The sequence below is a fragment of the Paroedura picta genome, chromosome 12 (genome assembly GCF_049243985.1).
Source record: "Paroedura picta isolate Pp20150507F chromosome 12, Ppicta_v3.0, whole genome shotgun sequence".
NCBI classification, from domain to species: Eukaryota; Metazoa; Chordata; class Lepidosauria; order Squamata; family Gekkonidae; genus Paroedura; species Paroedura picta.
Genome location: NC_135380.1, coordinates 30,516,314 through 30,533,566, shown reverse-complemented (window position 1 = coordinate 30,533,566; position 17,253 = coordinate 30,516,314). Strand labels below are relative to the sequence as shown.

The 17,253-nt window shown below is 43.7% G+C and overlaps 1 protein-coding gene across 22 annotated transcripts in view; it reads left to right on the top strand.

The window, feature by feature from the left end:
• EXD3 (exonuclease 3'-5' domain containing 3) overlaps positions 1 to 17,253 on the top strand; it is a 179,421-nt gene that overhangs the window by 91,003 nt on the left and 71,165 nt on the right. The window contains exon 20 of one of the 22 annotated variants that reach the window (XM_077306296.1): positions 13,401 to 13,530. The exons of the other annotated variants lie outside the window; for them this stretch is intronic. Coding sequence (XP_077162411.1) covers positions 13,401 to 13,529 — 129 coding nt within the window. The 3' untranslated portion in view covers position 13,530. The remainder of the gene's footprint in view (positions 1 to 13,400; positions 13,531 to 17,253) is intronic. 22 annotated transcript variants of the gene reach the window in all.

Here is a 17,253-nt window from a genome sequence, read left to right as displayed (position 1 = left end):
CCTAGATAAACAGATGGCCAGGAATGCCTTTTATTGTCTTAGTCTGGCTCACCAACTCTGGCCATTCCCTGGAAGAAACATGGTTGCTGTAATGTGCTTTGCACGGGGTAGCACACTCATGGAGTAAAATAAATAAATAGTAACCTGGAGATGGCACTTCTTCTGAGGGTCAAGAATTTGAACTTGCAAATGTTGCAGGCAGATTTCAATGCCTAGTTGACCAACAAGGGCAGAAGGCCAAGCTTCTGGCATTTATACCAGGCATGGCAAGTGAGAAACTTTATGTTGCCTGCCAATTGTCAGGGCTGATATTGCATACTTCACAGTTTTCGTCTATTTCTCAAGAGGGTTCTGAGGCCAAAGCTCGCGTAGTCATAGGTAATTGTCTAAGCTACAACCCATGGTGTTTCCTGTTAAGAGACCAAAGGTCCATCTAACCCAGAGTCCTGTTGCCAACAACTGGATGCCTCCTCAAGCTTAGGTATAAAAGCAGTACCCCTTCCCTGCTCCAGAGCACACTGCTTTTCAACCTAGCGTTTCCATTTAGCCAATGTGGTCCAGTAGCTAAGAGGGCAGTGGGGCCATTGATAGTCTTGGCAAATCCTGATCTTGCTACCCTTGAGCTAGTCCTGTGACTGGAAAGGATCTGAGCTGGAAGAAGAATGAGGTAGATTATGTTCACTCAGGCTGCTCTGTTAAGGGATGTTTTTTGAAAGTACGGAAATTTGTGTCTGGTTAAGTTCTAGTTTATGAAGGCGGTAATTGGAGTGGATGCCCAGAAGGCAGTAAGTGAAAAACAGCTGGATTGGAGGGAGCTTTCCTGAGATTTTCATCTTGTTCTAACAAACAAATGGTCCTTACCAAAGAAGAATCTTACTAACTGGGGGAAAAAGTACAGTCCTCTTTTACAAATTCTCCCTCTTCAGGTTTACAGTAAACCATATGAATGTGTTAGTTGTTGTTACTAATACTACTACTTTTTAATAGCTTCATATGGGGTGGAAGTGGGCTAGGGATGTTAAACAGAAGGAAATATGCTAGAAAATGAGTTGCTTTGCACATTTAATAATTGTTATTTAAACACTTCTAAAAAACCTAGATGCTGTACAAAGTTATTATACAAGCTAAAATTTCCTAAGAGGAAAAACGGTACTGGAGAAATTTTAACCCTATTGGCAAGGATTTGGGGAAAAGACGGAAATTGAATGCAGGGTATGAAGGTGTGGATTGTGGAGTCTGGGGTCATGGCCAAGTGGTTCTTGTTTCTGACCCAATTAGATAATCTGTTTAGCAATGGCAATTATATAGAAACATCTTCATAAACCTTTGTAACAGATGTGCATAATACAATAACTTGAATCATATGTTTTTTCTGTATGTTATAATTACTCTTTGTATGTATATGGAGGCTTAAGGACAGAGATATGCTAAAATTTGAATTTTTTTTCTCCAGTGGAAAAATTGATAAATTGTAGGATGTGCTCACACGTGTGCGTGTACACACGCACACACGCACCTCTTGATTTTTCTCTTTTGGAGTGGGTAAAATGAAAGATGAAATTTACTCAAAATGCATAGTATGAAAATTTTCATATAATACAATCTAGAATTAGATAATTACAAGTTGGGGCCCTGAAAAGATTTGCAAGAAGTATTTCATTTTCCCCTTCCCCGCTATTTCATCTTTTTATTCCTTGAAAATCTATACAACCTCTCTCCTTTTCCTGCTTTCTTACTTCATTTCCACCTACCAGCAGACCTATTTTATCTTCCCCCATTTTCAGCTTTCCTTCCTTCCCTTCTTTTGGAAGCTGGGAAAACTCTTCCCAAGTTTGAACATGGCAAGCTGCTTCTAGGCCTAGGCCCAGTTATGCTGTGTGTACCTGAAAGGGCTTGAGAGGGGTGCCTCACTTTTCCACTTCCCCTCACTATTTCTTTTTCTCTCCTCCTGGCAACTCCTGTATGCTCTCCTTTCTCTGTTCTCTCCTCCCAATCAACTGACCCACATTTTATTTGCCCTCTGTCTTGAACTATCTTTATTATTTCTCCACAATGGGGACCCAAAGCAGCTTTCTCCATTCTCCTTTCTTCTACAACAACCCTGAGAGGTAAATTAGGCTGAGAATATATAACTGGGTCAAAGTCATCTGGTGAGTTTCCATAGCAGAGTAGTGCTTTAAACCTGGGACTCTCAGTTTCTGGTCTGAAACTCTTAACCACTAGACTACATTGACTTTTGTGGGGTGCCTGTTGTTGAACAGTAGTAAGCAGTTGGGCCTGGATGAGTCATATAAATTGAGTGCTAGTTGCTTCCAGGCCTCCCTCAAAGGCAAAAACAGCCCTGGCCCTTTCCCACTTAACAGAAGCAAAGACTTGACTGCTGGCAATACTGTTGTGCTTACCTAGCAAGTGCCACTGAGGGTATTTGCTCCTTAAGGCTACCTGCACTGCCTGTATGATTTGGAGGCTTTTAACCCTGTGTGTGTGTTTCAGATTATCCTGCAAACCTCAGGCATGTAGAAAGATTTGCTTTGTCTGTGAGAATTAACTGTATCAGTTTTTCCTATGTATCCTGTAGTCATATGCAACATTTTAAAGCTTTTTTGTTGTTGAAGTGCAAATAATTTTGGCAACAATTAATACACTATAATATGTTTGATGATACACACTTAAGAATTCATTGTTTACAGTATTGTCTTTTTTTAAAACCCAAATATGCTGGTAGTCCTACTTATTGTAACTGAGAGTGTTTCTGTCCAAATAAATAACATTCTACAGGATTTGTTTTAGACCTTCAACTTTTATTTGTTTCTATGTCACAGATGGCAAAAATCAAGATAATGTCCTATGGTACACCAGTGTGCAACAGAGAGCAAATCTTTCTCAAGTATTGTGTGTACTTGCAATTTTTGCTGTAGAAGATGAAGACATTTACACTTCTAAATTCCATAAATATGTCACAGTTTTATTTTACTTGCCACTTAAGTTATAAATGACAGACGCTGGTCATATGCCTGTGTGTCATTTTCTTTGTAACAAAGGATAATGAAATAGCCAGGGAAGGAAGAACTCTTGCCATATTAAGGCAGCTTTGATTTGATAATATGAAGGACACCAAGCTGGCTTGACGTTTCCCCTTCAGATTAGTGACCATGGTCCAAGGACTAGATGGGCCAGGCCAGAAAATAGCCTGTTTGTGGGGAGGGGGAGGGGGGTTGACTTGGAACTGCATTCAGTAGTATCTAGAAACACAGGCATCAATTAGCTGGTGACTTGTGTCAAGTAAAGAAGATGAGCAGTGGAAAAAGCAATGCTGAGGTAGCCAGTAATGTGAATGAATCAAGCCTGTACTTCTGCAATGGAGAAAAGAGAATTCCCTGTTTGGTAAGTTTTATAACAAAATGTTCAAATAGTTTGATCATCATTGCCTCATTCTCTTCACCACTCTGTTCCTCTTTTCAGGTTGTTTTTCTTCTATGAACCTTAAAAACCTTCTAAGCAGAATTAGTTCTGTCTTTTCTGGAAGGTAACCACAAATAGGAGTTTAAGATTGTAAGCTAGAAAGTTCTTACTGCTCAGAAGGCAATGCATTGGCTGTAGAATGTTGTCATAGCGGTGCAGGTTTTCTAAAAGATTTATAAAGTCAGCTTAAGTGTTTTGGATGAGGAGTTAAGGGCAGTTGGAAGAAAAAGAGAGATAAAAGTAGCGATATTAGGCATTCAGAATGGGAAGTTGAGAGGAAATAATTACTAACACCTTATAATCCATGGCAGCCATTTTCAACCTTTTGACTGTAGAAGCACCACTGAAATATTTTTCAGGCTTCCCGGTACCTCCCTGCTTCCCTCACACACTGGAAATGAGAGGAACGTCAGCTGGCAAAGTTTTAAATGGCCAGGGACCCTCTCTTTCCCACTCCTCCAGGCCCATCTATGGTCACTTTGGGAGGGGCAAGTTAACTTGCCCAAATAAGGTAGACATTGTTTGTTTGTTTTTTTTAATTAAAGCTGTTTCTGTCCTTTTTATTCATAACTAGAAACAGCCGGCACAGAGTGGGAGGGGTCTTCCAGCTGCCATTTTGAAAACCCCCATGCTATGGTACCATTGAGAGACCTTTGCAGCACTGTATAGTACCATGGTAGGAAAACCCTAGTCTATGGTAGACTGAAAAGCAGAAGAGGTGCAGAGTGAGGTACGGTAGAGAGGGAATGGACCAAGGGAAAAATCATATAAATTGTACAATTTATATTTTACATGAATAATATGATTTATTAGCAAGGCTTATTAGCAATTGATTAGATCTTTCCCTTATCCTGTCTTCTGCCTTTAAACAGATCATTTTGAAATTGACATGCATATTGCTGAATCCACTATCTAAGCCATTTTTAAGATATTTGCAGGGGGATGTCTTGGTACTAAATACCACCAATCCTGCCATTCACCTGCTTTCTCTGTTTGTGATATTCTTTGTGTTATGGACTTATGTGTGTCTGTGCATGTGCTAGTGTGTCCGCAAAATACTGGCTTGTAGCAAAGGAAGTTTGAACTAGATTACTCCCCCTACATCCAATCCTGTGACCCCTAGGGCATTTCTCACAGGGAAGTGCAAAGGGGCTTTTGCCCGGAATGGGGCATTTTGAAGTTCCCATAGTTCCTTTCCCCCTACATGATGCTCTGTTTGTGGGAAGGAGAGTTCTCACGCTATAAATACACAATCAGTGATAAGGGAAAGGAGGGGGGCATGGAAATAAGCCTTCTCTAGGAGCAAAATAATTTTTTGCCGCTGCTAAAAATACATAGCTATACTCTCTCTCTCTCTCTCTCTCTCTCTCTCTCTCTCTCTCTCTCTCTCTCTCTCTCTCTCTCTCTCTCTCTCTCTCTCTCTCTCTCTCTCCCTCCCTCCCCCCCCCACCTCCCCCTTGGCTTATGTGGTTTAAAGGGTGAAAAGATTTTAAACCAGCCTTAGGGAATAATGGGTGCTTTGTTTACCCCCAAATTTGCAGGAGTTTTAGGCTTGCATGTTGAATTTTGTAGAGAACCCCGACCAATGGTAGGATTTCCCCCACTATCTTTTCACTTTTGTTTCCCAAAATGGGTTTACAGAGCATAAGATAACTGTTGGCAATGCTTTCAATATGAAGACCCAGCCCAAGAAGGGATGAAGTACTTCTGAAAGAAAGGGGCTCTCTGGGTATTCATTGCAGTATTAAATAGCCAGAGCATCCCATTCAGGAACATCTGGGATTAGCAATATACTCGTTGTCAGGAAACTTTGGGGTGCACAAAACCCATAGAATCATCTCAATGAAACATGTTCGTTGGAAACTGAATTAATGCTTTCCAATGTTTCACAGATAAAAATGGCCATTTATTATAGTGCTCTAGTTCTTGTAGCACAGATTGATGCCCAAATCACCTTCGTCAATTCCCCACTGCCAAAGACACTGCTCTGCCTTCCCTGTTTTCTCTTCCACTCTGTTTAAAAGACGAGATGGCTTTTTTTTTCATTTGATGAATACGTTATAAGCACACAGTGATTTGATTATAGTATATCACACAGCCCTACTATCCCTCAGTGTTTGCAATGTGTGTAATAGCAGCCTTCACGCTACACGGTACCTTTGTGCATTTTGGTACATGTGTTCTACAGACAAAGTAAATTCACCACCAATTCAGCTCTGGGGAGTGGTCAAGAATCCAAAGGATGACAGTTCAAAACTAACAAAAATTTGAATATGACATTCCTCAAAGGCAAAAATGGGTACAGTGGTTTAATTGAGGCTCAGAATACAGACACTGTCCTGAGTAAACGGATGTCTGCCTGCCACCACTCAGTCTCCCAAAGTCTTTGCAGAGAGACCTCAACCTCTCTCTTTTTTTTTTTTGTCTCAAGGCAGTAAAATCTTGAAGGCAGGGTTAGCCACAGAGGTCATAGCCAGTGACCTCAAAGCAGGTGCTGACAGTGGGAAAGGAGAGATATCGGTGGCCTTCTCACAACAGCTGGGAATCCTTCTCAAGCTGCTGCCTGGGCCTGGAAGTAGCTTTGTTAGAGGCCAAGCATGATATAGTTAATCCCCTTCTTCATGCATATCTGCTAAGGGCTTCCTATCCAGTGGCCTTCCACTTATTTTCTCGGTGTGCTGGGACCCTGTTCCTCTCCGTATGCTCACCAAAACAGCAAGGGACATCAGAACCACTTTGTTGGATCAGACCTGGGTCGTGTCCAGACTTCTGTTTCCAACAGTAGCTAGCATAAAATTTCTGGTGTGAAGTTTGCAGCAGAATGCTAAAGTTGTACCGAGTCAACTTTTGGAATCTATTTATTCACTTCGTTTATATCCCCCATGGGAACTGAAAGCAGCTTACATCATTCTCCTCTCATCCTTTTTATCCACACAACAGCCCTGTGAGGGAAATTTGGCTCTGTGTGTGACTGGCCCAAGGTCACCCAAAAAGCGTCCCTAGCAGAATGTGGATTCACTCCTAGATCTCCCAACTCTTCCTCCAGTACTCTAGCCACTATGTCATAGGCTGGTTGCGGCATTCCAGAGTGCAAAGTAGAGAAGATCTTTCCCAGCACCTAATTTGAGATGCCTGAGATTGAACCACGGATTTTCAACATGCAAAAGCATGCCTGGTCGCACTGAGCCATGGGCCCCCCTTGACAGGAAGCTGCCTTATGCTCTGAGAGATTTGGTTCTTCTTGGTCAGTATTATGTATCCCGTCTGGCAGCAGGTCTCCAGGCTGACAAAGGTTTCCCCCCCTAACAACTGAGCTCCTCAGTTGGACGTGGCAATGATTATACGTGTGCCTTTCTACAAGTGTTCTGCCATGGTACTCAAAACCCATCCTCTGTGACTGTATGAAGGTGCTCTATGCAACATCAAACTATTGGACCAATTTTTCCTGTATTATATATTTTGCCTGGTATTGGCAGTGTCCATTCTCTGTTTAGAAGTCAAATGAAGAATTTCTTCTTTTTGTGGATCTTGAATCTACCCCCATCAGGCTTGTTGCGTGACCTCAAATTGTTATCTGGGAGGAAGGTTGCTCTTCTCCTTGTTCATAACTTCCCCTCTCTGTCATGCCTTTTCAAACTAAAAAAAGAGAAGACCATAAGCAAAACTGAAATGCCTTATCCTTCCCTTGTCGCGAAGGTGCTCTTTCCCGCAATCACTTTGATTAGCCTGCTTAAATTGGACTCCTGCTTTTGTACTCGAGGCGTGTACTGTGTACACTGAGGTGGGTCTTTTGAATTGGCATGGTTTGGATTGTCTTAACCTCCGAGTTGGCTCTGAGACAAGAATGCCAGCGCAGAAAGTATAAGTGTATGTCAGGAAGGGGGGAGGGGCTGTCCTGTTTCAATGGTTAGGAAAGGCGGGGCTCAGCCCTCTTCAAGGTTACGTCCTCAGAGCTCTCCTGGCCCCAGTTCAGAAAGAGAGAGAGAGAGAGAAGCAGACACAATAACACCAACGTCAGCTCTCACAGTCACTTCCTCCCTGAATTTGAGGGGCTTTGTGCGGACACCGAGGGGGGGAATTGGACAAGGATTAATGAGGCCAGACAGGCTCTGAGTTTACAAGGAGAGGGCTTGAAAACGTCCAGAGATATTTTTTTTTCCTGCAGTGCCAAAGCCAAGTTTGAAGCCTTTGAAGAAGGAGGCACATGTCATAGGCAATAATTAATGAAGAGATGCGACAGACAGCCTCTTGCAAGGGCCGATCATTCTGTTGCATCTCTGGGAGTGATTAAAGCATTGCACCTGATGCAGAATCAGTACAGACCTGCACAGTGGAGGCTGATCGATCAGAGCAGTAAATCAAGCGGTGATGCATCAAGCAACCTCTTCTATAAACAGGTGCTTTGGGACATGATAGCCCTCTTTAAGTATTTGAAAGGTCATTTGGAGGAGGGCAGGATGCTGTTCCCATTGGCTGCAGAGGAAAGGACATGCAGTAATGGGTTTAAACTACAAGTACAACGATATAGGCTAGATATCAGGGGGAAAAAATTCACAGTCAGAGTAGTTCAGCAGTGGAATAGGCTGCCTAAGGAGGTGGTGAGCTCCCCCTCACTGGCAGTCTTCAAGCAAAGGTTGGATACACACTTTTCTTGGATGCTTTAGGGTGCTTTGGGCTGATCCTGCGTTGAGCAGGGGGTTGGACTAGATGGCCTGTATGGCCCCTTCCAACTCTACGATTCTATGATCACTGGAGCCCTTTGTAATCAAATCAATTATTTCTCATGACACTTAGGAATAAATGGTATAGAAATGTGCAGTCTTTCGGATTACGCAACATTTCTAAGTTGGTTGAACTCAGGCATCATTTGAGAAGATGACAGATGTCTTGTTCAGTACAGTCTTCTCAGACAGCCATATTCCTTCAGAATGCATAGATAGGTTGGAAAGTATTTGTGTGAATGTCTACCCCCAACCCTACCCCCAACACTAAGAAGCTTCCGTATTCTAGCCAGCAATTCCATGGTTATTTTTTGCGTGCCTTGCTAGATTTGCCCTTCTATGGTATATTTCTTACTTTATGCATTACAGTTCTGTTATTTTTTCCTTGAAGAACAGACTTGGATTAGGTCTGCACATGATTAGCTTTGACTGTTGCACAGCACCAGAAGCTCCCAGGCTGATCTCTGGGCCCAGAGAAGCTGGGCAGTATAAGGGAGAATGTTAAGTGGATTTTTTAAAAAGCCAGCTTGGTGTAGTGGTTAGGAGTGTGGACTTCTAATCTGATGAGCCGGGTTTTATTCCGCACTCCCCCACATGCAACCTGCTGGGTGACCTTGGCCTCGCCACAGCACTGATAAAGCTGCTCTGACCGAGCAGTAATATCAGGGCTCTCTCAGCCTCACCCACCTCACAGGGTGTCTGTTGTGGGGAGAGGAAAGGGAAGACGACCGTAAGCCACTTTGAGACTCCTTCAGGTAGAGAAAAGCAGCAAATAAGAAACAACTCTTCTTCTTCAGTAATATTAGGGCTCTCTCTCAGGCTCACCTACCTCACAGGGTGTCTGTTGTGGGGAGAGGAAAGGGAAGGCCACTCTGAGGGTAAGGGAAAAGCGGCATATAAGAACCAACTCTTCTTCTGCTGCTACTTGATAGAACCCAGGAGGGAAGTGCCTATAGTTCAGTGGGGTAGAGCACATGCTTTGCATGCCCCAAGCCACGGGGCTAAAAACTTGATTGCTGTTGCTTTTTAATAATGAAAGCAGTAATTTTCAAGAATCTCTAATTTTGCCTTTATAATTTTGGGGGGTTGTAACATTTGAATCCCAGTTGATTCTTTTCTACCCCCCCCCCCACCCCACCCCGCTACCCCCTTCTTCATAGCCAGTAAGCTGCTTAGTTCTCTGGGATGTATATTTCTTATTGCCCTCCAGCCCTGTTGGGGTGAGCCAGATTAACCTTGTGTATGTTTCCAACCCAATAAAATCTCATTTATTAGGCTTGAAAGGATTAGCTGCCCATCGGCAAATGTCAGGAAATGTTGAATTTTGCTGAACACACACATGCACGCATGCGGAACCGATGACAGCATAATCTCCTGCAGCGATAATGGAAGTGCGCAGGCATAGGAGAGGGGGAAAAAACCCTAAAGCCCCCCAAATGCTGCTGAGAGTGCTTTGCTGAGACTGAATGATGAGCGGAACCCAGCGTGGCCAGACATGGAAAGGATGTTTATCTTGCATATGCTGACATTGGTGATGTCATGCTTCCTCTTTGGAAAAGGTGTGTGCCCCCGTCTCATTGAGCATTTGCTCGTTGTGGGGCTTCATTTGAGACAGGGCTCAATAGGGGCTTGGCTCAGCCCTTGAGCCTCCTTTTCAGTGCCTGAGCTGAAAGAATCTAATAATGATAAGAGAATGCAAGGTATCTAATATATAGAACGGCTTCTCCATTCAGACCTCAAAATCTACCTATTCTAGCATTTTGTGAATCCTGCCAGGAGACTATGGGCCTTTTCGCACGGGGATCTTTGTTGCAAATAGTTTGCAGAATGAAAAATCGCCATTTAAAATAGTGGAATTCGTCGTTTTGCACACCTGGCTTTGTAGTGGAATCAGTTGCGTTTTTTAGCGTTTCCCACAAGCTTCCGGTCTCGGCAGAAATCGCTAGAAAGGAAGCGCTATTGCCAAGCTCGTCCCGCCCCTGGCCGTCAAGCAGCCAATGGGCAGCCGTTAGCATGCTCCCAAACAGCCCCTTTCCCTTTAAGAAAGGTTTTTTAAAAAAAAAACAGACCCATAGCAACGAATCTAGGTAGATTCGTTGCTACGGAGAGACCCATCCAGCTGCCTAATGTGAGCTGTCGTTTGATTGTATGATCGTTTGCATGCTGCCTCGAGTGATAAAAAAAAATCCCCCCCCCCCTTCTCACGGGCCCGATTTTCGGCTGAATTTATGTGTAAAAAATAAAGGGACTTTATTTCAGCAAACGGGCTTTTAAGTGGTTTGTGCTTAGTGACTAAAGGTGAAGGACTGAAGCCAGGGAAGCCTCTAAACAGAAAGAGGCTCGCTGGTGCGTTTATCCCCGCTCGCTCGGAGAAAAAAAAATGGCGATCGCTTCGCCAGAAGTTTGGAGGAGAGAGCCAGGGGGAGGGACTTTGAAGAACCAGCAACAATGGTAACGCACAGGTCTTTAGCGCTAGTGTTGCAGATTGGTTGCAGGAGTGTATCGCTATCCGGAGGGTGAATCCACTTTTCTGGATTCCCCTGAAAGCGCCACAACGAAGCGCTTTTGGCGGGTCGGTTTCAGGATTGTTGCAGATTGTCTACGATGTCGTGGGTTATGGCAAATTAGTAGCGTTTCCAATTAGCAACCATTGTGCTATTTTGAAGCCGTGCGAAATGGCCCTATGAATCTTGAATCACATTCTGGCCCTGGCTTTCCCTCATTGTTTGTTCCGGGGGGGGGGGGGGGGGGTTGGCTTGAAGTTATACTGCTTCTAGACATGGAGGTTCCACTTGGTTAATAGGTTCTTCAGTCCTCTTCTCTTTCTCCCCACCACCACCATCTTCCTAAACTGAGTTAGTGTACCATTTGTCACCTTTTTAACTTGTGAATTCACAGCTGAGATGTGACAAGTGGAAGGAGAATTTCTTTTAAAGATAATTGCATGAATAATGCAGGTGAACAGAAATTGTATTCAGCAGGGGCAGACTTTTGCCTTATTCCCTCACATAGATAACATGCTAACTCTGTACAGATTGCTTTTCTTTTTCCTGACTCTTGGTAAGCTCTCCACAATGTCTCCTCGAATGGAGAAATCTACCTTTTAGTGCTTACAGCTGATATTTCTAAAGTCTAAGGATGTCTTGGCTATGCATAAACAATGGACTTGGAGCCTAGATCCTTGAATACTTGGCCCACCAGAAGTCTTTTTTTACTCTTCAGTGGCTGAAGGAGTAACAGCCTAGAGTTAAGCCATCTCTACAGCTGGCTGCTGGGCAGTGCCTCCTTTTAGCTGAGGCATTGCTGGTGGATTTCCTGATGATATGCTCACACTTTTTTCCCAGTCATTTAGGGCTGCTGGCAGTTGAGCCAGAGAGGAAATGCTTGCAAGTAAACACCGGTGCTGTGGGATCAGTAGCTGGGAAGTCTAACACAGGGCTGCCAGCGGATGCTGTCTCCCGGCCGCTCTTTCTCAGACATGCTGTTTCCTGCTAGAGGAGGAGATGCTTCTGTGCTGTGACTCGGACTCTCTTGCTTTTCCCATTCATCAGTCAGGCTCCTCCTCTAAGATGGCCCAGTTTCTGGTGATTCCTTTCTGTCCTTTCACTCAGGCCTTTTTTTTTTAAGTCCGTTGAACAGAGGCAGGGCACCATACAAACACATGGAATTTGGTGCTGGCAGATGCATGCATTTATTACTTGTGGCACTCACTGCCAGGGAATGGCCACTACCGAACAGGGAATTAGAGAAATTAATATAAGAGAGGTTTACTGTATGTTGACCGTAACTACTAACTACAGACTCAGTGTGCATATTCAGTGCGCATCTGAATACAAGATGTCAGGACAAACGGGGAACCGCTGTTTCCTTTGTGCTCTGCTTGTACAGTCTACAGAGGTGCCTGTCCAAACACAATGCCAGATTAGACAGACTTTAGGATCTAATCCAGCAAATGTGGTTTATATGGTGTTATGGTACAATTTGATATATAACTGCATACCCTCTGGGCCAAATCTGACTCTCTAAGGAATGCCCATCTGGTCCAAGCCAGAGATGAAGAAGGCAGGCAGCTGGAAGAAAAACTGAGGCAACAGATTTTGCAGTATGCTGCCTGGGGAATTTAGCCCACCGGTTAATTCCCTAAATTGGCCTGGCATAGTGGTTAGAGTGTCAGACCAAGGCCTGGGAGAATTGTGTTCAAACTCCAGCTCATCTTGGGCCTGTCACACTTTCTCTCAGCCTAACCTACATTTCAGAGCTATTGTTGTGAGGATAGAGTAAAGTGGAGGAGAATGATGTAATAACCAGCTTTGAATTTAAGAGAAAAGCAGGGTACAAATATAAATAAATTCTACTTTGTTCTTGTAACAACAAAGGTAGCTGCCGACCAGGGATTTGTAATGCCTGTTATATTAACGTGTAGCTAACAATACCTTTGGTATGTTCCTGAGGAGAAATGCAAATATCTTTAGCTCTGCAAATATCCTGTTATCAACTATTCACATCTCTCCATCATATACAGCCTACTTTGTAACTGATTTGTTTTCCTCTCAGTCCTTCTGATGAGTTCTCTGCATTCTTAAAGCTTGTAGACTCCTATACCAATATGCATAAGAGTAAGGTGAACAGACATCTGGGGGTACCTGGCAAATTGTACTTATGTTGAAATTAAATATATATATAATATGACCAAATTTTTAATCAAGAATGGTCAATGGTGTCCCGCTTTACCAATGTTAAAATCTGGTCACCTTAATAAGAGCTCCCATAAAAGATATAACAGTGCATGTTTTGGATGTCTTGCTGGAATCTTATTTCTCATCCTGAATGGGGAGGATGCTTTAAGGTCCATTCAAATGGCTCATTATTTTGATTTTTTCCCTTTTGTAGGGGCATCCTAGCACACAAGATACTCTTATAGATGGCTTTCAAGAAGAGATTAGATACACTGACAGAGGACTGGTCCATCAACTGAAAGCTAAATGGAGCCTCTGTATTGAGAGGCAATATACCTTTAAAAGTCTGGTGATGGGAAAAACAGCTGGAGAAGGCTTTTGCCTCTATATGCTGCTTGCAAACTTCCCAGAGGTTCCTTGCTGACTAATTTTAGGAGCAGGAAACTGAATTAGATGGTACTAATTCAGGTTCCCTCAGTTCCTAGCATGGTTAAACTTAGTTTGGGAGCCTGTTGATAAAGTTTGTGACTCTCTTTGCCAGGTATCTTCCTTCTTGTTAGGACGTGTTCTTTTGGCTACAGAATATATTCCCTGTCTGCAAGACTTAATTCCAAAATCAAGAACAATTAAAATAGGGGAGAAAGGAATGTGGCTTGATACCTGGGTTTAAGGTAGGCTTGTCATTCATTCATTCATTCATTCATTCATTCATTCATTCATTCATTCATTCATTCGTATGCTGCTGCTCCCAGGCCTGCTGTCAACATGGGTGGATTTTTTTAACATTATCTTTCTACGGAAAGTATAGAAAGGCATTGATATTGGAATGGTTTCTCTTGAATTCCAATTCCCCAGGGCCTGTAAAATGGAGCTCTTCCACCAGGTCTTTGGTTGAGGACGGTATGAGGCCAGGGACAGCAGTATGAGTGATGGTTTACGAGTGACATCTGCACCCTCTTCCCTCCCACCCCCTGTATGAGATGTTTTCTGGGGGGGACTGAGAATAGCAATGGTTTTGTTTTTCTGCCGTATCTTCTTCCTTCTGTCTTTTGATATATTATTGTGATTTTATATCTGGGGTTATATGGGATTTTATTCAGATGTATGTAACCTGCCACGAGCTGTCAGGGATTGGCAGGTAATAAAGATGTCATAGTCCCCATTGTATACGGCACTGGTCAGACCACACCTGGAGTACTGTGTGCAGTTCTGGAGGCCTCACTTCAAGAAGGACGTAGATAAAATTGAAAGGGTACAGAGGAGAGCGACGAAGATGATCTGGGGCCAAGGAACCAAGCCCTATGAAGATAGGTTGAGGGATTTGGGAATGTTCAGCCTGGAGAAAAGGAGATTGAGAGGGGACATGATAGCCCTCTTTAAGTATTTGAAAGGTTGTCACTTGGAGGAGGGCAGGATGCTGTTTCCATTGGCTGCAGAGGAGGGGACACGCAGTAATGGGTTTAAACTACAATGATATAGGCTTGATATCAGGAAAAAATTTTCACAGTCAGAGTAGTTCAGTAGTGGAATAGGCTGCCTAAGGAGGTGGTGCGCTCCCCCTCACTGGCAGTCTTCAAGCAAAGGTTGGATACACACTTTTCTTGGGTGCTTTAGGATGCTTAGGGCTGATACTGCGTAGAGCAGGGGGTTGGACTAGATGTGTGGGTACAGGAAGAGGTGGGGCAACCAGCCATGACTAAAACTCCAGCCTGTAGCCCAGCATAAAACCTCCAGTGCATAAACGGTTAGGGAGGAGCAAGTTTGATTTTTCCCCCGCTCCTCTTGATGCTAATGTATTTGTTCCATAAAACTTTCCTGAGAGCTACTGAAAATCACATCTGTTTCTACCTTCACATCCCTGTCCTACGCTCAGTTTCTTGATTACATTAGAGCCCTTTTAGTACACTGTATGTTATCTTAGTGTTCGTAATCCCCACTCATTGCAAATGGACTGACATGCGTGTTTCCAGCTTTGGTACTCCCAACCAGAAATCTAACTTTGTCGTCCTTCTGACATGCTTGTGGGACATGAAGTTTGAAAAAACATGTGTTCACTTAGACTGATTATGCACTGGAGGTTTCATGCTGGGCTGCAGGCTGGAGTTTTAGTTGTGGCAGGTTGCCCCACCTCTTCCTCCACCCACATGGGGGAGCATTTGGCCTGGTGCACCTCATCCGCCCCCGATTTGGCCTCCTGTGCAAGAGCTGGGGCAGTGAAGTTCCCAGTGCATAAACGGTCTTATTGATACCGAATAGCAATCACACCTATTGGGAGGATCATGGTTAGCACACTCTCCTGGTACACAAGGTAACAAGGCCAAAATGTAGTGACAGAAAAGTCGTAAGGTGTGATGGGATCTCAGATGTTTATATAGGAAGATGAGGGAAAAGGTTAAGGAAACAGTAAAGCAAAATGCCAGGAAGCCGGCTGTGTGATCCCAGCCAAATTGTAGACTGCAGTCCTTTCTCACAGCTGCAGTCCTTTCTCACAGGTTTGCGGTCAGAGCAGAGTCACATTTGGGCTCCTTGAAGAAAACACTAGGTGCAAGACTGGTGAGAGATGCCTGTCTTCATGCGCTGAGGCAGAAGCTGCATTTGTCATGTTCTCTTCCATGGGGCTCTCCCAGGTTGGCTGTTCTCCCAGTTCTTTGTTGGCCTCTCTTAGCATGCGTTCCTCCCAACATGGGATAGCCTGGAGGGAAGAAACCTTTCTGTGTGATTTTTCTGCAGAACTGCCTGGTGCTTGTTGCTGTGCTGGACTGGGAATTCTGTCTCTATTCCTCCCCCCCTTTCTGTTTGCATTTTTTATGCAAGTCTTGTAGCACCTTAAAAGTAACCTGCCGTATCTTCCTCTCCACTCCATTAAGCATGCTGTCCTATCAGACATACTGTCTTGGAGGAGGGAGAAGAATGTGACTGTTTCTGTGGTCCTTTAAGCCCCATTAGGACCAGTAAAGCCCAAAGTTGCCTTGGACTTGTGGGGAGCCCCATCTCTCCGCTGATACCCCACAGCAACACCCAACTTTGATGCCAGCCCTGCACAAAACACTTTTGTTCTTGGACTTTTTGTGGCACCTTAAAGATGAACACACTTTATTGGGGCAGAAGTGTTCATGAGTCAGAGGCTGCTGTGTCTGAGGAATGACTATGCACTTGAAGCTGGCTGATGACAGCTCCTGCCTTGGTGAAACACATTAGTCTTTAAAATGCCTCAGACACTTTTATTGCATCTTTAGCTACAGAGCACTACCTCTCTGATGGGAATAGTTCCCTCTAAATTCTTTCATACATCAGCATACTTTACCAAATAATATGGAGAGCAGCCTTGACAAAGGCTGCAGGTAGCCATATTTAATTTATTTAGATATTTAGACTGGAACCCAAAGTTCATTCTTTCCCTGTACATATCAGCACAACAATCCTGTGAGGTAGGCTAGGTTGTGACACCGTGGTTGTTCCACGGTCATTCTGTGAGCTCCTATGGCAAAGTTGAGTATTTGAACCCAGGCCTCTGAGATTCATAAAACCTGGATCTGGCTCCCAGAACACCTGCACTTCTTCCTTCAAATTCCTCCTCAGGCCCCATTTTTCTGTGAAGTCTGTAACTTAATCCCACAGTGTTCCTTCCCATTCAGACCGTACAGCAGATTTTACACAGGTTTGTGTCCTGCGAATTGCTTTGGCCTCCATTTGTCATCTCAGGGTTAAGGTATGAATTGTGCAAGCTCTTGTGTGAAGCAAGACAAGTGCCGTGTATGGTGACAAAGCTATTTTAACAATCCCTGTCTCTGATACTTCAGGTCATGCTGTAATGCAAGTTTAAAGAAGTGAAATATTGAAGTATTTATGTTTAAATATTTATTGTTGCTCAGTTTGTAAACTGCAACCCACACATTTCCTCCTTAGGTTGCTACCAAAGGTGCAGAGGTTATATCTGAATTATGTAGTATATCAGGTTTAGCTAGACTGATTTCAAACTGGTTGTGGAATTGAGAAGGTAGATTGCAATGACTGCTTCCAAGAACTATCTTACAGTTTAGATTTGGTGCAGCTTGATCTTGCAAGGAGCTCTGACAAAGACGTAGTTGCTCTGGCCTTGCAAGAATTTTTTGATACAGAATACCTAACCAGTATTACAGAGTACAAGCTCAATTGCTTGATTCACCTGTAGGCATTTTAGTGTTTTATGTCTTATTTGATTTGATGATGATTCCTTTCCAGGATGCCTGGAAGGCACTCTGATTTTTAGATTTTAGATACTTTGGGATTTGCACCTGATTCATGAAGCATTGGTGTGTGCACAAGGAGGGATGGGGACAGAAACAGCAGGCTTCTGGATTAGGTCCTGTCCATAAACAAAAGGAAGGAAGTGGCAGAGACTGGAAATCTCTGGA